Source organism: Myotis yumanensis, unplaced genomic scaffold (assembly GCF_028538775.1).
Source record: "Myotis yumanensis isolate MYYU_CA2020_CCGP unplaced genomic scaffold, mMyoYum1.0.hap1 SCAF_3, whole genome shotgun sequence".
Taxonomy (NCBI): domain Eukaryota; kingdom Metazoa; phylum Chordata; class Mammalia; order Chiroptera; family Vespertilionidae; genus Myotis; species Myotis yumanensis.
Genome location: NW_027223754.1, coordinates 205,820,808 through 205,842,270, shown reverse-complemented (window position 1 = coordinate 205,842,270; position 21,463 = coordinate 205,820,808). Strand labels below are relative to the sequence as shown.

At 39.0% G+C, this 21,463-nt stretch overlaps 1 protein-coding gene across 22 annotated transcripts in view; it reads left to right on the top strand.

The window, feature by feature from the left end:
* The window catches only part of RBFOX2 (RNA binding fox-1 homolog 2), a 256,306-nt gene that overhangs the window by 150,805 nt on the left and 84,038 nt on the right, over nt 1-21,463 (top strand). Inside the window, exon 1 of one of the 22 annotated variants that reach the window (XM_070411033.1) lies at nt 15,271-15,446. The exons of 20 other annotated variants lie outside the window; for them this stretch is intronic. Coding sequence is in view for 1 of the 2 variants with exons in the window: in XM_070411029.1 (XP_070267130.1) it covers nt 20,678-20,704 (27 nt within the window). In the remaining variant the exon portion in view is untranslated. Of the gene's footprint in view, nt 1-15,270; nt 15,447-20,425; nt 20,705-21,463 lie in introns of those variants that run through there. One more of the 22 variants, XM_070411029.1, reaches the window with a different exon arrangement.

Here is a 21,463-nt window from a genome sequence, read left to right as displayed (position 1 = left end):
ATTTCATATACAAAATTGAACTGTCAATTGTTAAAGTGTGTATACATTTTTGGCGGGACACCCTGTAAATTTCCCTATTTCTACTTTTAGGTGTATGAGGTTTTGTAATTGGGTCAAAATTTTTGCAGATTGATTCAGGAACCAGTAAAACTTATAGCAAATTATTTCTCTTGGGGCCCCATGTAATTACTGTTCTCTCATTAGTTGTTGAGTGGTTGTTGCTCTTGTTTTTTTTAAAACTAACAATTGGGATACTAACGTAGATTCCTTAAACTGCTAGAACATGTTGGTTTTATGTCATGGGGAGAAACCCTGGTAGATGTCTATATTAATTTTTCTATGATTATTTCACTTCTGACAATTACTGAAGGATTCCTAAATATGAAAGGTATAGTAAACCATTGTATTGTGAATTAAAATAAAATAGGTTTTAGAACTATTGATATTTTATATTCAGCTATCCTTTATTTTTTCCAAATGAAATGGGTACACAATCTTTTTATGCATGAATGTTGATGAAGGTTTACTTTGCATATTGGTGTATTTATGTATTTATTTATGTATTTATATTAAATATGTTTTTTATTTATTTTAGAGAGAGAGAAAGGGAGAGAAATAGAAACATCGATGAGTGGGAAATATCGATCAGCTGCCTCCTGCACTCCCCCTACTGGGGATCAAGCCCACAACCCAGGCATGTGCCCTGACTAGGAATTGAGCTGGTGACCTCTTGGTCCATGGGTTGACGCTCAACCACTGAGCCACACTGCAGCTGGGTGGCTTTGCATATTTATTTAAAAGCAAATTAAGGGAACTTCTTTGCAAAAAATGAGAAATATCTTTATTATTGGCAGTACTGAAATGCTGACATTGTGATTGTGAGACCTGGAAAGAAGTTCTTACCCGAATCTAATTAGGTAAATGGGAAAAATTTAGAGTTGCGGAACTCACTTTAGGTGGAGTGATTGTGCCTGTGCATACTTTGCCAGAAGTGAGGAGAGGCAACTGTGATTTCTAATCCTCTTTGGGGGAAGCTCCGTATCAGGGCTGCACAGAAACATTCAGTGAAGCAGCTCCTTTATCATAAAGAGAATTTTAATTAAAAAATGTTCTTGCATCGTGAGCAAGAGTAAGCGACAGCCGGCTATACTAGGCATTTATCACCTTCAAACCACATTACCAGTAATTGCTGCATTAAATCAAAGTCAGAAGAGATTACAGGTCTGAATTGAGCAAGGGGCTGGTGCCAAACCAAGGATTCCCACACTGCTGCATTGCTGCTATCAGAGAGCCATATCCCTATTCCCAGTAGGGATGAGAGTCAGGTGGTGTCTGATAGTTCATCTGTAAGGCACAGCATGGTGAACACGATCCAAGAAGAGAGGCAGCTACACTTCCAAGACCCCTTGGCCTCGCCTGTTGGTTATCTTTTTATTCGGAACACATTGTACATATTACCTGCTTTGCACTTGTGGAGATTTGCTTTGGAATAAAAATCACTTGTACCTTCTCTGCTCCTTTACATATTAATATTCCCTTCTCGGTCAAGCATGGTCTTCTCACTTGATTGAGTTACTCATTCAACAGAAATGTATTGCCCTAACACTGGGTAAGTGTAGGCGCTTCCTCTTTCTTTTCCCCTCTACTGCTGACGTTCCTCCTTCTAACACAATTACAGAGCTCTTTATATACTGTCTGCTTCCTGGTGAGTCCACATATGCCTCAGATATAGAGCTAGCTGCACAAATCAGATAATCCTGAATTTCCTTTAAATGCTCTTCTTAAATTATTGGAGATGATGATGACAATGACAATGATGGTGCAATGATGACAACAACAGGTATAACTTAATATTCACTAATGGCAGGCCTATTCATATCTTGACTGATTAAATCATCACATCAATCCTGTGAGGTAGTTATTAATATCTCCTTTTTTTAGATGAGGGAGCTGAGGCAGAAATAGGTTAAATAACTTCCAAAGTTACACAGTTAGGAAGTAATGGATCTGTGATTTGAATTCAAGTGGTCTGGCTTCAAATCTCTGAACTCTTAACCACACACAGCATTGCTTATGTGCACCAATTAGGCATTCTAGTCTGCTTTGTCTGGGCCTTGGTGGTTTAGGATGACCTCACTTTCAGGTCTGGCTGTTGGCAAATTGATTGGTCTGGGGGGCTCAACTGAAATAGTTCATCTTCATTCCACTTGCTTTCTCATCCGTCCGGCATGGTTCTTCACACAGTGGTCTCTGAGGTCCAGAAAGTAGCAAGGGAGGGCAAGCCCCAGTGAACAAGTACCTGTCAAGCCTCTGCTTGCATCACATTTGCTAATGTGTCAAAGGCCAGTGTAAGTCACAAGGCCAAAACCACATTCAAGGGGTGGAGAGAAATTTTGTTGGAGGGTCTGTGAAATATTGTGACCCCTTTTGTAATCTACCTCAGAAATATTTTGAGTGAATTGAGATAAAAGTTTCTGTGGAGGTAAAAAGCTTTATTATATAAGATGTGGACTCTTACAGGTCTGTCACCCATCTTGAGTTAAATGTTGTATATGTAAACATACTTTCCTAACAGTATTAGAATATTTACAATTATTTTCCGCTTTAAAAGTTACATCTTTACCCTTACCCTTTATGTGCGGTCTTTCTGGATTTAAAGTGAATGTCTGTTGTTGTATTATTTATGGATACATTTTACTTCTTAGTAATGCTTATTTAGAATGAAAGAGTAAGGAGAGACACTTTTAGTAACAAAAGTGCTCATTTCTGGCCTCACAGTTTGCATGTTGTAGCTCTTGTTTTAATTAGAATAATGCATTTCAGCCAGAGCATGTACGGTGTGTCATACAAAGGAGTAGTTAACTGTGATTTGCTGTTCTTTGGTAGATATAGTTTAAAGCATTTCCATTGAAAATTCGATTTTCACAGTACCTTAGAACCAGTAGGACTCCTGAATATTTTTGAAGCAATCAAAGATGAGCTTTGTGGAGCATATTAGCATTTAAGGTAGGCTTCCAGGGGGTCCATTTAAAGAGTTGGACTTTTTCATATGGGTAAGAAAACAATATGACCAAAGAAAAGCACTGAGGCATAAAACAAAACAAGATAAAAATCCACTTTAATCAAGCAACAGTGCAGTATCTAATAATTATCTTTGTACTTTATTGCTGCTCGGAAGACAAAGTAGTAGTATCCCAAGATAGAAACTTTTGTTAAAGTATATGTTAAAGTTTAAGCATCATGCCTATTTTTATTCCGATCATGAATTTATCAATTTTGCTGCCATCCTTTTACTGATATTACTAAAACAGCCGTCTCTCAAACCTTGATCACCTGTTTGCTAAATTCAGTCATCTTTTCTAAATTCTTATGCCCTTTAACCTTTCTGTATTTCTACTTGACATTGTTATATACTCATCTCTGGTATCAATTTATGAAATGCTTTCCCTAGTGTAAAGAACCCAGGATTGAAGAAAAGTAGCAGATGTCCTCTGTGTCCTGGCTTTTGTGAATAGTGCTCGATCCTGCTTAATCTTTTTATCCCCTGCTGCTGTTTCTACCTTCTAGAAGGGAGTATTCCTTAAGGTTCTATTTTCTATTTTCAGCCCTTTGCCTTGTATCTATAGTTCTCTCTTCTTTTTTCTCTTCTTTCTCTCTCTCTCTCCCCTCTCTCTCTTCTGCTTTCTTCTATTTGTCTTTTCTTTCTAAAAATATTTTTATTGATTTCAGAGAGGAAGGGAGAGGGAGAGAGATAGAAACATTAATGATGAGAGAGAGAGAGTCATTGATTGGTTGCCTCCTGCACGCCCCCTACTGGGGATCTAGCCCAAAATCTGGACATGTGCCCTTGACCGGAATCGAACCTGGGACCCTTCGTCCACAGGCTGATGCTCTATCCACTGAGCCAAAGAAGCTAAAGCTGTCTTTTCTTTTTTGAAGTACATAGTTGGTGTTCAGAAAATGTGCAGTGATAAGTGTGGGAGAAAACCTCAGCCACATTCTGGCCTTGGCTGTTCCTGCCATATTCCTGTTGGGTCTTCATGTCTAACCTTGGCCTCTCTCTTCTGGGGCTACCACCTACATCTCTGAATATTTGTTAGACATTTCCTATTGGGTGTCCCGCTGTAACTTAAAACCCCTTCCCCGCCTTCAGGTTGTTCTGCTTTCCATTCTCCCTGCAGCCACCAGAACCATTTTCACAATCTATTATTTTTGTAGCACTCCTTCCCTCCCATTCAAGTAGACAAGTCAAACTGATCACCGAGTAAGTCTTGCATATTCCTGACTACATATATATCCTTATTTCCCCCACCCCCTTCATCCTCATCTAACTTTTATATTATTCCAGTACACAACAGTCTTTGTACCCTTCTAAGATTATTGCAACTAAAGCCAATTTTGTACCGTAGACCAGCAGTCTTAGCAATCTTTTTTTTTTAAACTTAAAATACACATTTAATAAGAAACACTTGAGAATAATCTTGAATCTGGAATTTATAGACTTACCCAAATCCTTTTTTTTTTTTATTGTCTAAAGTTTTACATATGTCTCCTTTTTCCCCCGATTGACACCCCTCCCCCAAAGCCATTCCCACCCGGGCAAGCCCCCACCGCCCAGTGTCTGTGTCCATTGATTATGCTAATATGCATGTATACAAGTCCTTTGGTTACTCTCTAACACCCCCCTCCCCCCAACCTCCCCTGCCATTTTTCTCTGGATCTATTTTTGTTCATCAGTTTATGTTGATCATTATATCCCACATATGAGTGAGATCATGTGATATTTATCTTTCTCCGACTAGCTTATTTCACTTAGCATAATGCTCTCCAGTTCCATCTATGCTGTTGCAAATTGTAAAAGTTCCTTCTTTTTTTATATCGGCATAGTATTCCATTGTGTAGATGTACCACAGTTTTTTAACTCACTCATCTGCTAATGGGCACTTAGGTTGTTTCCAAATCTTAGTTATTGTAAATTGTGCTGCTATGAACATAAGGGATGCCTTTCTGATTGGTGTTTCTGGTTTCTTGGGATATATTCCTAGAAGTGGGATTACTGGGTCAAATGGGAGTTCCATATTTAACTTTTCGAGGAAACTCCATACTGTCTTCCACAGTGGCTGCACCAGTCTGCATTCCCACCAGCAGTGCACAAGGGTTCCTTTTTCTCTACATCCTCACCAGCACTTGTCGTTTGTTGATTTGTTGATGATAGCCATTCTGACAGGTGTGAGATGGTACCTCATTGTTGTTTTGATTTGCATCTCTTGGATGATTAGTGGCTTTGAGCATATTTTCATATGTCTCTCGGCCTTCTGTATGTCCTCTTTTGAAAAGTGTCTATTTAGGTCGTTTGCCCATTTTTTGATTGGATTGTTTATCTTCCTTTTGTTAAGTTGTATGAGTTCTCTGTAAATGTTGGAGATTAAACTCTTATCTGAGATAGCATTGGCAAATATTTTCTCCCATGCAGTGGGCTTTCTTGTTGTTTTGTTGATGGTTTCTTTTGCTGTGCAGAAGCTTTTTATTTTGATGTAGCCCCATTTGTTTATTTTCTCCTTAGTCACCATTGCCCTAGGAGCTGTGTCAGTAAAGATAATTGCTACAACATATGTTTGCTATTTTGCTGCCAATGGAGTCTTTGTAGGATTTTTATGGTTTCCCATCTTACATTTAAGTCCTTTAGCCATTTTGAGTTTATTTTTGTGTATCGTGTAAGTTGGTGATCTAGTTTCATTTTTTTTTTTTTTTTTTGCATGTATCTGACCTAATTTCCCAGCACCATCTATTGAAGAGACTGTCTTAACTCCATTGTATGCTCTTGCCTCCTTTGCCAAATATTAATTGAGCATAATGGTTTGGGTCAATTTCTGGGTTCTCTGTTCTGTTCCATTGGTCTATATGTCTGTTCAAGTACCAGACAGTTTTGAGAACTGTGGCTTAGTAATATAGCTTGATATCTGGTATTGTGATCCCTCCAACTTTGTTCTTCTTTCTCAGGATTGCTGTGGCTATTCAGGGTCTTTTTTAATTCCAGATGAATTTTTGGAGAGTTTGTTCTAGACCTTTGAAATATGCTGTTGGTATTTTAATGGGGATTGCATTGATCTGTAGATTGCTTTGGGCAGTATGGACATTTTAATGATGTTGATTCTACCAATCCATGAACATGGTATGTTCTTCCATTTGTTTATGTCTTCCTCTATCTCTCTTTTTTTTTTAATGTCCTGTAGTTTTCTGAGTATAGGTCTTTTACATCCTTAGTTAAGTTTATTCATAGGTATCTTTTTTTTGGGGGGGGGGGGGGACGTGCAATGGTAAATGGGATTGTATTTTTAGTTTCTCTTCCTGTGGGTTCATTATTGGTGTATAAAAAGGTCATAGATTTCTAGGTGTTAATTTTGTATCCTGCTACATTGCTGAATTCATTTATTAGGTCTAGTAGTTTTTTGATGGAGTCTTTGGGATTTTCTATGTACAGTATCATGTCATTTATGAATAAGGACAGTTTTACTTCTTCTTTTCCAATTTGGATGCCTTTTATTTCTTCTTGTCTGATCGCTATGGCTAGCTCTTCAAGTACTATATCAAACAGAAGTGGTGAAAGTAGGCATCCCTGTCTTGTTCCTGTTCTTAGGGGAAATGAGTTTAGTTTTTGCTCATTGAGTATGATGTTGGCTGTAGGTTTGTCATATAAGGCTTTTATTATGTTGAGGTATGATCCCTCTATTCCCACTTTGCTGAGAGTTTTTATTAAGAAAGGGTGTTGGATTTTGTCAAATGCTTTTTCTGCATCGATTGATATGATCATGTGATTTTTGTCTCTTATTTTGTTTATGTGATGTACACATTTATTGATTTGCAGATATTGTACCATCCTTGCTTCCCCGGAATAAATCCCACTTGGTCATGGTGTATGATCTTCTAATGTAATGCTGGATCCAATTTGCTAGAATTTTGTTGAGGATTTTAGCATCTATATTCATCAAGGATATTGGCCTATAGTTCTCTTTTTTGTGGTGTCTTTATCTGGTTTTGGAATTAGAGTAATGCTGGCTTCATAGAAAGAGCTTGAAAGTGTGCCTTCCTCTTGAATTTTTTGGACTAGTCTGAGGAGGATAAGTTTTAGTTCTTCTTTGAATGCTTGGTAGAACTCCCAGCAATCTTTATAAAGCATTCTCACCTGAGTCCTAACTAGTATCTTTGAACAAACACTCTTGGTAGGATTGTGGCATCAGCAGAAAGGGAGATAAAACAAAAAACAAAAAACACAAGAATGAGAGAGTAGCAAAGAAGAATATCACATATTTTCTGGTTATCCAATACTTGGCAAAACTTAAGGTCCCTATGGTTATGGTTGGTGGATTGAAGGTAGATATTTAACCAAGAAAACTATCTCAGGTATACTAAGGCATTTTGACTCTTAAAAAACAATTTTCTGAACAATCCTAAAATAAATTGCAATAACTATAAAAGAAGAACAATTACACTGGTGGGGGTGAGCACAGTAATACACAAATCTCACAAATGCCTCACAGTTGTGTTTAATCCTCATGGTTTAATCTTACCAAAACATGTTATAATATTACTAGCACTCCAAGGTTAAGGAGATTGTAACCCCTGAAACTAATTTAGAATTATTTATCATTTTGAACTTTTGAGTGATTGCCCCAAGTAGGGGATTTTTAGGAGCGATAGTTGTAAGTGGTATGTCTCTTACTAAGCATTTATTTTCACTTTCTGCTCTTTCTGTGTCCTATTTTCTAAAAATTTTTCTTAGCAGTTCTCTGTTTTTAGATGGGCCGTTTAGGCTCTGAAAGCCAACTCTTTAACCTGACTGACTTAACACCTGCCCATGTTTGTTAGTGCTTTTAATATCTGCTATAGAAATATGTGCTCACACGTGTGTTTTTATATAATGGTAGGGTGGGTATAGCAGCTTCCTAAAACGGGAAAAGCAACTGGCTTTTCTGAAAAGACCTTTCCACCCCCACCTTTTTGCAGGCAGCCAGAGTTAATCCTTGCATGTTTGATTGGAACAGCTGAGAGAGTATCTTGCATATCTGAAGGTCTCCAGTGGACTCATGTTGCCTCTGAGTTGGGGCCACCTTCTTCTTTTCTAGTGCTGATCCTGCCAGCTGTCCTAGCCTCTGTTGAAGCCTGGTGAAGGGGGTGTTAAATGATACACAAACATACAGTGTCATGAAAGGGATCCCTTTACTGCATGTTGCAGTGTAACTTCTTTTTTCTTCCATTCCTTTTCACGACATGAGGGTTTTATACTGCTAATCCTAACACCTGTCCCTGCCAGAGACATTGAGAAGAGGTGGTGTGTGTGTGTGTGAGTGTGTGTGTGTGTGTGTGTGTGTCTGCGCGTGCGCGCAATCTTGCCCAAGAAGGAATAGAGAAATAATACCAGTCCCATCCGCCTTTCCGTGCCTGGATTGGGAGTGTTCACTCTGACGCACGTAAAGCCTGGAACATATATATCATTTTGGATCCTGGATACCTTGTGCTTCCTACTGTTTTTGCGTGGCACTTTAAGAAGCCCGTGTTCCCTTCCTTGGCTGTCATTCTCTGCCTCGAGTTTTTGGTGGAGTTGCCAGTAAAACCAATAGTAACAGCAAATCTCTAGTGTAGTTTTCAGTCTATAGCTACTAACTCAGTTGGTGCTTTTTGCTTTTTCCTGAACATTTCTTCTGTGTAGTGTTGAATCTTATTGGGGTGGAAGCCTGGGCTGAACCAAGCCCCGGCTTCATCTGAGCCAGCATACCTATCTGCGTAGGCTGGAAGTCAGCCAAGGATTTTTTGGTGCTGCCTAATTCCTTTGGACAGGACAGCTAGTTCAAACAAGGCAAAGCTTAGGCACTTTTTTGTACTATCTTTCTCTGAAGATTTCCCCCCATTGCTATGTATGGTGTATATTGTATGGATTATCAATATCCTGTTGTCCAGGTAAGCCAAGGGTTCTAACTTGTTTTCTAGATACTATTTGATTGATATGAAGGTTTTATGGTGGAATGAAATGCTTATAAGCTTTTGACCTGGTACTATTCAGGGTGTAGATTTCCCAAAGTTTTTTTGTTAACTTGCTGTAATAGGAAGTTTGAGTTTTAAATAGTATTGAAGGCTGGGCAGGGGTGGTTGCTTTCAACTCTAGAAGTTCTGAAATTTCAATGTCCATGGGTGTGTGCACGCATGTGTGCATTTTAAACAGAATGGGCTTGGCATTATAAATAACATAAAGCCACCATATTATATAAACTTCAGGCTTTGTTTTGAGTAGAGAAGCATAGATGGCAGTTTTTAAATGTTGTTGCTGTATTTTTTTCTTAGTGCTGTATTTTTAAGAAAGGTGGAAGACATACTCTACACTTAACATTTTAGATAATTTTTGAGATAGGATTAGTAGCATCTTAGTTATTGACTTGTTGAAATCTAGAACTAGAAAATGTTAGGCCATTACCAAGCACACTCCTGGATACTTTGGGTTCTGAGCCAAGCTATAACGTTAACCACCTCCATGTTCGTGCTCAAATAGCTTTGTTTTCCTTGACCCCACTTTCCTTGTACATAAAATGAAGGGGTTGGACCAGATGATCTTTCATTTGTCATAAATTCTTTGAAATATTAACTAATTGTGCTGAAAACCTAGAACAGGAAAATAAAAATGGTTAATACACTTATTTCTGAATTATAGATACTACTTGGTTTCTCAGTTTGTTTTAGTTTATTTGTGTTTTCATGGCAATTTTATTTTTTCTTTGGTCATTTCTGTAATAATTAGCTCTTAAGTTTAAGTTGGACAGAAATACACAGGGTTAAAGACAGTGACTGACCAGTACATTTTATTAGGTATTTAGCCAAAAGGCTAAACCAAGCTATTTTTTAATTTAATTTAATTTTGTTTGTTAATCCTCACCGGAGGATTATTTTTTCCATTGCTTTTTAGAGAGTGGAAGGTAGGAAGGGAGGGGGAGAGAGAGGAAACAAACAAACAAACATCTGTGTGAGAGAGACACATCGATTGTTTGCTTCCCACATGTGCGGGTCAAACCTGAAACTGAGGTACATGCCCTCGACTGGAATCGAACCAGCAAACCCTTTGGTGCACAGGCTGACTTCCGAACAGCAGAGCCATACGGGCCAGGGCAAAACCAAGCTGTGTTTCATTGGACCTGATGGGGAAGCCTCCAGAGTAAACTCAGCTCAGTCAAGTCAAGCTACCAGTATTGAAGTCACATGGGAGGGGATGTGGTTGTCTCTTTAACTAGATTCTAAACCATTGGTCTATACTATATGTTTTATTTTAACGACATACGGTTTCCATTTTTTGAGTTATTCAAATTAAGAGTATATTATATTTACCATAATGAGGTTTTGATATATTTGTGGGTCTCATTTATCTATGAATTATTTCTCTACTCACATAAAACAATAGATCAGTCTATAGTACAGCTAAGGCTGGAAATGTCATGAGACTAGATTAGAAGCAAAGCTTCTTACAAGTAAATATTAATATGTGTTTGAAGAGAAACATCTGTGAACAGTAAATTTCTGAAACCCATTAGCAAAGTAAGGGACTTGTAATAACTGTAATATAAGCAAAATTGTCTGAGGAAAAGAACTGAAAACATGTTTCCAACGAAGATGGAAGTAATTGGAAATATAGTAAAAACAATTTTTTAATATGTAAATGAATATTTTGAGATAGAAAATTGCCCCCCCCCCCTAAAAGTTGTAGAGTGGATTAATAAGTTCCTGTTTAGAAATTATGGCAGGTTTGATAAAGTCATTTACAGTAAAATTGTATTCATTTATGATAAAATGAATTTGCCACCTGAAATATTTTGGGGCATTAAAATTTAGTAGTGGTGAATGTAGTGTTCTGTATTTGAAATAGCACTTTTCCTGGCTTTGCTCTTTTTGGTAGGTTTATTCTATCTGAAATTAAGGTAGCTTAGAAAGGCAGGTAATGGGGTGTTAAAATTTAAGAATATACCCTCCATTCCACCACATCAGGGAAATTAATGGGATTGAAAAAAACAATTTTAAATTGAAGGATCCAAAACTATTATACAATCTTATATGTTAAATCTGTTAAAGTAACAGTTTTCTTTCAGTACCTTTGTAAATGGGTGATAGATGGCTATCTGCTACGCAAATGCTTAACTGTGGTTATAAAATTTTCTTTTTTAGCTTCTGTTATATTCTTAATCTTAAGTCAAAGCTTGTCATTGCATAATAGTTGTGATTCTGTACCAGTGCATTAGGCAATTGGAAATTATTGAGGACATGATTAAATAGTATTTTTTAAGACTTGAGAAGTATTTTATTTTATTTCATTTTGTTTTGTATTAGTGGTTAGACAATCATGTACTTTACAAAGTGGTTCCCCCACCCCCCAAATATTTCAAGTACCACTTGGCACCATACATAGTTATTACAGTATTACCCGAAAATTATTTTTTTCAATGAAGGTTTTGCACCTATTTTTAAAGTTAAGTTAACCCATGAACAACATGGGTTTGAACTCTACTGGTCTACTTATATGTGGATTTTGTTTTTTCAATAAATACAGTCAGCCCCTTGTATCTGGGGATTTCTCACCTGAGGATTCAATCAACCCCCAATGGAAAACAATATTTTCCCATACAAATTGTGGAGTCCAACCACAGATCACAAATACTGTTTTCTCTCTGAAGTTGGTTGAATCCTCAGGTGCGGACCGGCCCACTGTAGAGTCGAGTTAAACTGAGATTTGGGAGGGGAGGGGAGGACAGAGGGGGGTGTTGGTCCGAGCCCCTAAGGATCACTCTATTCTAGATTTGCTGGTGTTGAGATAATGAAACTAACTGCATCTCCTCTACATGAAGCAATAAAATATTTTAGGTACTTGACCTTCCATTGCTCTTATTGTTAATAAAATCATCTCTGTCGTAAGAGTGTGCAACTGAAATTGGTTATTTTATTAGTTGGAATTTTTGCAGAACAAACCTGGGCTAAATCAGTTTAAAATACAGGCACAGTAAGTAGATAGGGGCTTGTTAGAGATGATTTAAAGGACAATGAATATTGTATCCCTGCTCAGAAAAAAACACACATCCATTTGAGAAATTGTTTCTGAAATTATTCTTTTGTGTTAAACATTTACTGCCTCTGACTGGATGGTTAAAATATAACTTGTTAGGATGGCTACTGTCAGTCAAACAGAAAACAAGTGTTGGCAAGGATGTGGAGAAATTGGAACCCTGTACACTGTTGATGGGAATGTAAAATGGTACAGCTGCTGTGGAAAACAGTATCGTGGTTCCTCAAAAAAATTAAAAATAGAATTACTATATGACCCAGCAATTCTACTTCTGGATATGTGCTCAAGAGAATTCAAAGCAGGGTCTTGAAGAAATATTTGCTCACCCATGTTCATATCAGCATTATTCACAATAGCCAAAAGGTAGATGCAGCAATCTAAGTGGCCATCAGTGGGTGAATGGATAACCAAAATAGGATGCATACATTCAGGGGACCATTGCCCAGCCTTAAAAAGGAAGGAAATTCTGAAATAAGCTGCAACAGGGAAGAACCTATGGTAAGTGACATAAGGCAGCCACAAAAAGACAAATACTGTATAATTCCACTTAGATGATGTACCTAGAATAGTCAAATTCATAGAGACAGAAAGTACAGTAGTGGTTTCCAAGGACTCTGGGGACAAGGAGAATGGAGAGTTATTGTTTAATGCATATAGTTTCAGTTTTAAAAAATGAAGAGTTCTTTTTTTGTTGTTAATCCTCACCTGAGGCTATTTTTCCCATTGATTTTCAGACAGAGTGGAAGGGAGGAGGAGAGGGGAAGAGAGAGAAACATCGATTGGTTGTCTCCCACAAGCACCCCGACTGGTGCCAGGGATCAAACCTTCAACCGAGGTACATGCCCTTGTCTGGGAATCGAACCCACAGCCTTTGGTCCATGGGCTGATGCTCTCACCACTGAGAGTTCTGGAGATGGATGGTGGTGATGGTACCACATTGGGGAGATATAATAACCACTGAATGTATACTTGAAAATGGCTAAGATGGTAAATTTTATGGTATGTGTATGTTACCACAATAAAAAAAAAATTGGGGTGTGGGGTGTAACTGTTGTTGCAAGTTAGGGGTTCGCCTATTATCGCAGTTTTACTTAACCTGTTACCCATTGCACACATTCCCACTGATTATCGTTTTGAGGTAAATGGGCGGTCAGAGGAGGAAGAAGCAGAACCTTACATTATTGGCAGTGTAGCTAAGTGTCCTGATTTGAGGATTGAGGATAGTCAAGTACAACTTAAGGCACCTGGAAGACTGAAAGATAGAAAGTTACCTATCTAAAAGGTACATTTGGCTCTAGCCCAGCCATGGGCAAACTACGGCCCGCGGGCCGAATCCGGACCGTTTGAAATGAATAAAACTAAAAAAAAAAAAAAAAAGACCGTACCCTTTTATGTAATGATGTTTATTTTGAATTTATATTAGTTCACACAAACACTCCATCCATGCTTTTGTTCCGGCCCTCCAGTCCAGTTTAAGAACCCATTGTGGCCCTCGAGTCAGAAAGTTTGCCCACCCCTGCCCTAGCCGGTTTACCTCAGTGGATAGAGCATCGGCCTGCAGACTAAAGAGTCCCGGGTTCAATTCCAGACAAGGGCACACGCCCAAGTTGCAGGCTCAATCCCCAGTAGAGGGCATGCAGGAGGCAGTCGATCAATGATTCTTTCTCTTCACTGATGTTTCTATCTCTCCCTCTCTCTTCCTCTCTAAAATCAATAAATATATTTTTAAAAATGCTATATAATAAAAGGCTAATATGCAAATTGACTGAACAGCAGAACAGCCGATTGCTATGACGCACATTGACCACCAGGGGGCAGATGCTCAGCACAGGAGCTGCCCCCTGGTAGATAGTGCGCTCCCACAGGGGGAGTGCCGCTCAACCAGAAGCCGGGCTCACAGCTGGCAAGCGCAGCAGTGGTGGCGGGAGCCTCTCCCACCTCTGCGGCAGTGCTAAGGATGTCCGACTTCAGGGAGCAGGCCTAAGCCGTCAGTTGGACATCCCCCAAGGGCTCCTGGACTGCAAGAGGGTGCGGGCTAGGCTGAGGGACCTTACTCGCCCCCCAAGTTCACGATTTTCGTGCACTGGGCCTCTAATAAATAAATAAAAGGTACATTTGCCTAGCCTATGCTCTGGTCTGCAGAATGCCTTAGAGTGAATGAGCCCAGAGGCTTTCTACTTCTTTGTGGGAAGATGATCTCAATATAGTGTGACATGCATTATTTAATTTCTCATTTTGAGAATGTTTTTTGAGTACCTACTGTGTGCCAGGCACAGGATTTAGTGGTAGCAGTGAAGAAGACAGAAAGACATAGCAAATTTAAATTTGGAGAAACAGCACTTCAGTTTTCACAAGCTAGTTGGGCATTATTATTTTTTTTTTGATTGATTGATTTGAGAGAGAGAGAGAAATATCAATTTGTTGTTCCACTTATACATTCACTGGTTACTTCTTGTAGGTGCCCTTATTGGGGATCGAACCCACAACTTGGAGTATCAGGATGATGCTTTAACCAACTGAGTATGCAGCTACTCGGCCAGGGCTTAACTTTTTTATAATCTAGTTATTGATAAATTTGTTAACCTCCCATTCCTTTTTAATATTTGCCTAAGAACCTTTTCCTTAATCTCTCATAGGATACAGAGATTGTGTACATAATTTTAATTATTTGATTCTAGTTGTCTAGAGTTTGGGGATTTTTAAATATATGAGTATATTACCCAAATCTAGATAATAATTTATGATTTTCTTTTTAATTTCTCTGGCGTCACCTATGTTATAGTGTATGTTATTTGTGATCTTGTTCTAAAGGTTTGATTTTGGGGGATAAGAAATAAATATGAGTGTTAGTTGGTTTTATAAGCATACAAAGTCTAAAGCAGATTTCGAATTCTCTTCTCACCTCATTTTCTAGAATGGGTTCTATATAAGTGAACCCTGTCTGAACTAGAGAAAGGAAGCTAGGAAATAATAGAGTTAGCTATAATTTGACTACATTTATATTAAAGGGAATGTTGGGGCAACGAATATTAAAGTGTTACTGATATGCTTCTGAGAAGGTATTTAATATCTATTAGGTATAAATTGTTATTTACACTTAATTAGGGTTATTGTGTGGGGGCGTGCTGTGAAGAGCTGTTACATTAACAAGTTTTTATTATTGCAGGAAATGCTGTCCCTTTAATGTTGCCTTTCACTTGGGTGCCAGAGGCAGCCTGGGAAAGGATGAGCAAAACCTGCCTTCTAGTCAGGGACTCTGGGATCTGCTTTTATGGCATTGCTGGTGCATGGGTGGAAAGGAGAGAAGTTGAGTCACATCTGTGTAAAATTGTGAAGAGTAAGAGCACCTAAAATTGTGAGTTTTTTAATCAGTGAGTTATTTTGTCTAGAATCTGAACTATTATAATAAAGTTGAAAATAGGCCTTTCTCTCACTCTTTTTTTTGTGCGTCTTCCTCTAGGCTTCAGATTTCTAAGATACTGGAGTAAATTTATGAAGTTGAAGCTATTTCCAAGTACTCTTTTAGAGAAAAGAATGCTTTGGTAATATTTTGATAATCTCATAGATACTCTTTATTCTTAGGTATCCATGTATGGATAAATAAATGGCTAGTGATAGAAATCAAGGAATGATTGTTTGATCTCAACAAACATTTATTCATCTACTATGAATTAAGGCATTGGGTGAGGAACTGGGGATATGAAACACACAATTCCTCTCCTCAGATTGCTCACAGTCTAGTCATAGTTACACAGAAGCACTAACCCCAACAGTTAGGAACTGTGGGTTAGGCTCTGAGGCACAGGGATAAGGGGTACCTAACCCACATATGGGAGCTGGTAGAGTCAGGAAAGGCTTTCTGAACTAGGGGAGCCTTGAAGGATGAACTAGACAGATAGAAGGCCATAATCAGACGAGTAAGAACATAAAACAAATACGGTGTCGTTGAGGAACTAACTGCATGTCATTCAGTGTGGTAGGGGCAGGAAGAGCGAGGGGTGGGGAGTGACTCTGACAAGCATACGAAAGCCAGATTATGTGTTAGGCACCTACTTAACAGTTAGGATTTCCCCCCTTTGGAGCTATGGGAATAGTTGAGCATTTGAATCAGGGAAGTGGCACAATGAGCTGTGCATTTGGAGAGATTGCTCTGGCAGTAGCAAGAGGCTCGGCTGGGAAGCGTGGTAGACTGGAGGCAAAGAGACAACTTCCTCATCTCCAAGAGGGAGAGTGAAGTATCCCACCGTGAGGATGAAGTGAGCTAATAAGTATCTGCCTGATGGGAAGCCACCACAGAGTAAATTCCAAAGAAATGGTAGCAATTTTACCAGTCATGAAATTTAACCATTCACTAAGACAACAAACATGGTACAATGGGTACCTTGAATCCAAGCTTCACACAGAGAGGGATTTTTATTCCTTTGTCCTTTACTCATTTCCCCTCTTGCCTAGAACTCTGCCCAGCACATAGTAGGCACTCAACCATTTGTTTATTTTTTTTCCAACCATTTGTTAAATGAATTAATGACTTAACTTTGAGAATTTAGTTTTGGACTTTTAAATTAGAGATATCTAAATGAGTTGACCATTATTTGGCAGTTGGTTTTTTATTGTTTTTAATCCTCACCTGAGGATATTTTTTCCATTGCTTTTTATAGCGAGTAAAAGGGAAGGAGGGAGGAGAGAGAGAAAAACTTCCATGTGAGAGAGATGGTTGATTGATTGCCTCCTGCATGCACCCCTACTGGGACCCGGATCAAACCTACGATCTTCATAGCTCCGGCCTTCAGAGCTCCGGCCGACCACTAATCATTTAGCAGCACTGGCCAGGGTGGCAGTTGCACTTCTTGATCTGGCATTCAGAAGACATGTGGACGGACATAGAAATGTGGAGGTCAGGGTAAATGGATGGTAATTAAAGCGATGGGATGGGTTACATCCCCTAGAGCAAGCGCATTCAGCAGTATTGAACTTTTTTGAGGTTTGTACCCTTTGGAGACTCTGATGAACCCTAGGGATCCTCTCTGCACAGAAGTGTACATATGTAAACAAATTTCCACAGGGGTGCCTATGTGAGGAGCTCTGCACCTAAGGTGAAGAATCTGTGGTATGCAGTTAAATAGACGTCTGAGGGCACCTCCAGCAATAGCAACATTTAGAGAGTTGACAGGAAGTTAGTGAACACGAAAAGAGGAAAATCAGGAAAGACTGGTATCATTTTAAACTGAGAATTTCCTAAAGGTGAGAGTGCCAAAAACCACAGATAAGTCAGAGAAAATGTGAAATGTCCATTGAGTTTGACCATCAGAAGTCTTTGGTGACTTCAGTAAGATAAATTTCCATTGAATGGTATGGGGGAAAGGAAGCTAGAGTTCGGGGATTGCATAAAACATCAAGGAAGTGATGAAGAAACTGAGACAACTAGGAGAAATTCTTCTGTTTAACCAATGTTTATTGAGTACCGACCAGGCACTATGCGGGAGGCTGGGGATTGAACCGTGAGGCTGGATGTGGTCTCCCTTAGCTGACATTCTTATTGTATATTTGCTGGACCACTTCCCCAACGCGATACCCCCACCCAGAAAAAGCCCAGAAATGAGTTTCTCCTGGTGCACCACTGGGGACTCGGCGGTTCTGCTGGATCAGAGCCAGGCTATTCAACTGCTCTTCTCTCTCCTGGGCACCAGGGAGCAAATTGTCCTCTCTAATGTCAGCCTTTAAAGTCAGGGACACACTTGAAAATATCCTTGAGTTTGTCCAGTGCTCACAATGATCCTGTTATTTAGTGAATTTATAAAAATCATTTTAATATTTATTTTTGCTTTAGTTCATACTAACTTGTGCTAATGACTTGTATAAGCTTTTATTTGCGGTATTAAATGTTGGTCCTAAATGTAGAAAAGAGGCATGAATACCAGGCCTAAGGAAACTTTTCTCCTAGACCTAATCCTAGACTTTTTGTATGTGGGGATCTCTCATTTGCCTTTTTATTTAAAACACACACACACACATTCTCTCTCTCTCTCTCTCTCTCTCTCTCTCTCTCTCTCTCTTCTTGGGGCCTTATTATCTTTATGGGTAGAGGCTGCTTCAAGATAGCTGTGCTTTCATAAGGGGTGTGTGTGTGTGTGTGTGTGTGTGTGTGTGTGTGTGTGTGTGTGGCGGGGAGTCGAGGAGTCTCTCTTCTTGGTGTCTGGTTTTTTGCCCCTGGCACTATACTGGGCCAGTGGATTTAGAGAATGGTATACAGTGATTCTCAGGTTTATTTCTTATATTAGAACTGAAAATAAAATTATCCCGTAAATAGGATTTAGATTTTTCCAAAAGTACACCAGGTTGCCCCTGCTTTCAGTGAAATTCACCTACCTGCTTTCTGCTTACTCACTTTACCTTTTAAAAAATTTGACTGCATTTTATCTCCTAATGGCTTTTCAGTTGCAAATTTAGAGAATGCAATATGTTCTATCTTCCAGATTATTTCTAAAAATGTTAAATAAGAACAAGCCTGGTACTGATCTATTTCTTTCTCATCATGTTTTTCCCTAATGTTTAAAGATTCCATTCTTTGGTACATATTTCTTTACATATTATGGATTATAGCAGAAGTATATAGGTGTCTGTAAAATGCCCAGAATAGTGCTCTGAGGTATTGTAGGTATCAGTAAATAGTTCTGATTGTGCCAGTTTCTCTAAGGTCTATAGATTGTTTGTTAGCTCCTGTGTTCTTTTTCTTTTTTTAAGATTTTTATTGATTTAAGAGATAGAAACATCAGTGATGAGAGAGAATAATTGATTGGCTGCCTCCTGCATGCCCCACCACTGGGGATTGAGACCTGGGCCTGTGCCCTGACTGGGAATTGAACTGTGACCTCCTGGTTCATAGGTTGACACTCAACTACTGAGCCACACCTGCCAGGCTCCGATGTTCTTTTCAGAATTGTTTGAATGATTATTAATTTGAGTGGGAGCATGATGGTATTATATTGGTAATATACCAGCCAACATTATTATTATACAGTAAATTTTTGATAAGTGTGGTTATACATTTTGCCAAACAATTCTTATAGATACAGCAAAAAACTATGTATTCTCAATGTGGTTTGTGATTTTTAATTTTGATTTCTTTGTTTATTTTAAAAATAGGAAGCTTAATTTTGGAATTAATCTCTTTGCCCTTTGTGTAATCTATTAGAGCTTATAACATAATAAATATAGCATAACTAAAACATATAAAATCCTTTAGGATCTTATTAGAATACTAAAAAAATTAGAAAATCTATTTTATGAGACAAATAAGAAACATCACAAACTCATTAAACATTCACATAGATTGTTCTATTTGAATATTTAATAATATAAAGTAGGGAGATTATAAAATTTATATTCAGAGGTCAAAACTTTTCCAAGATCATTTACTTGTAAAGGGCCCAGTTAAAACTTCGACCAGGACTTCTGGACTGAAGTACATCTTGGATGCTTTTTTCATTATTTCCTTTTAATAAGAGAAACTCTTACATTCAATAAATATTCTCCCAAACGTTGTATATCTATAGTACTCTATAGTAACAGTTACTGATTACAATAATGACACAGATGTCCAGTGTGTATGTAAGAAAAGGTTTATGTTTTTTAATAGAGGCTGAAATACAGAAGCCTGAGGATCACAAAGGGTAAATTCTCAGTTAACCAGAATTTTTAATGAAGCCAGAAGCCTTAAGCAGTCATATTTGTAGACAGCTTTTTCAGAATCCCCAGGTTTTTTATAGTAGAAACAATAAGCACTCTAATTACCTTCCTCCTCTCTTTTAGTCCTTTCAGTCATTGGACTGGGTTTAGTTCAAGCAGATTCTTGCATATCCCCGGTCCTTGAAAACCTTTCCAGTCAGTGGCCATTCAATATCTTTTTACATGTTTCATTAAATTTACTACATCTATAAACTGCATCAGTAGAAATGTCTATTTAAAAAAAAAATTTGTTTCACTTCTTGTTTATTATATATTCATGGGTGGAATATTCTAAATCTGCATTAACTATTGTAAGCTACAAATGCTTCCAGTGCTACATAGTTAATGCCACCATGGCAGATATTCACTCCTTAAAATATGCCTGCACATGGCACTTGCCCCTCCCCCTCTCTCCCCCTCCTCCCTTCTTCCCCTCACACACGCACACGCGTACACACATACACACACGCGTGCGCAAAGCACACACCAAACTGCCATTCTCCAGCAGGCCTGTTTCTGGAGTTGGGAGCTGTGAGCCTGCTGGGAGGGGGTGGGAGGAGGAGGAAGAGGTGGGGCTCTACTCTGATTAATTGCCTTAGGCATTCAGGGGTGGGGCTTCCTTCAGCCATCTGCCTGAGATATGGGAGGGAGCTGGAGAACGAAGGAGGGGGAGAGACTGCCAGAGAGGAAGAGAAAAGAAAGGAAGAAACACTAGAAAGAAAAAGGAAGAGGGGATAAAGGGAGATCAATCATTTACCCTTAAATAGCTAGACTGAGGGGGGGGAGGGGGGGAAAGAAGGCCGTGGAAGGTGTGCCCTAGCACGACTGCTTTAAAGTGTTCATCATCATTCCCTTTGGTTTATGGAGAAAAAGAAAATGGTAACTCAGGTAAGATTTGTGTTTCCTCGGTGTGTTTCTTTTCCCGTTTCTGGGATCGAAATAAAGATGTGGGGGTGGGGTATAGCCATTAGAGTTTTAATTATTATTGTCTTCTTAGAGAAGACCAGATTTATTGTTATCCACTGAAAAGTCTGTGTGTGTTGTGAGTTCATGAGAGAGAGAGGGAAAGAGCGATGTATCCGTAGCCTTTTCTCCCCCCACCCCCTCCGTAGCAGATTCCTGTTTCCTGTACGGTGCAGCTGTAGCTCAGGAAAAACCCTGTGGGGATTTGTCTACCTCTTTGTCTTGGTTCCGAGAAGAGGGAGGGAGAGAGAGAGACTGCAGAGGTAGGAAGAGATTCTCGTAGACTGCCAAAAAGAGGGGAGAGGGATTGACTTCCTTTTAAGAATTGCAGAAGAATTTGTGTTACGGAGAAATCTGATTCCCGATTCACTTCGGTTTCTCAGAATTGGCGATGGAATTGCAGTTTTGCTACTTTCGCTCCAGATGGCTTATTAAAAATGAAGACTAGGAAAATGTTTCCATTTTCCTGGCTTTGTTACTGGCAAAGAATGTTCTCAGTAGGAACCATAGGAGCATGCAGGTGCAGCAGAGGCAGGTAAAGCTCCCTGACAGAACAGATCTGAGTGTATAAATGACGATCACGGGGGCATTAAAAGGCATTTGAAGGAGAGGGACTGAGAAATGGGGGAATCTCTCTCTCTCTCTCTCTCTCTCTCTCTCTCTCTCTCTCTCTCTCTCTCTCTT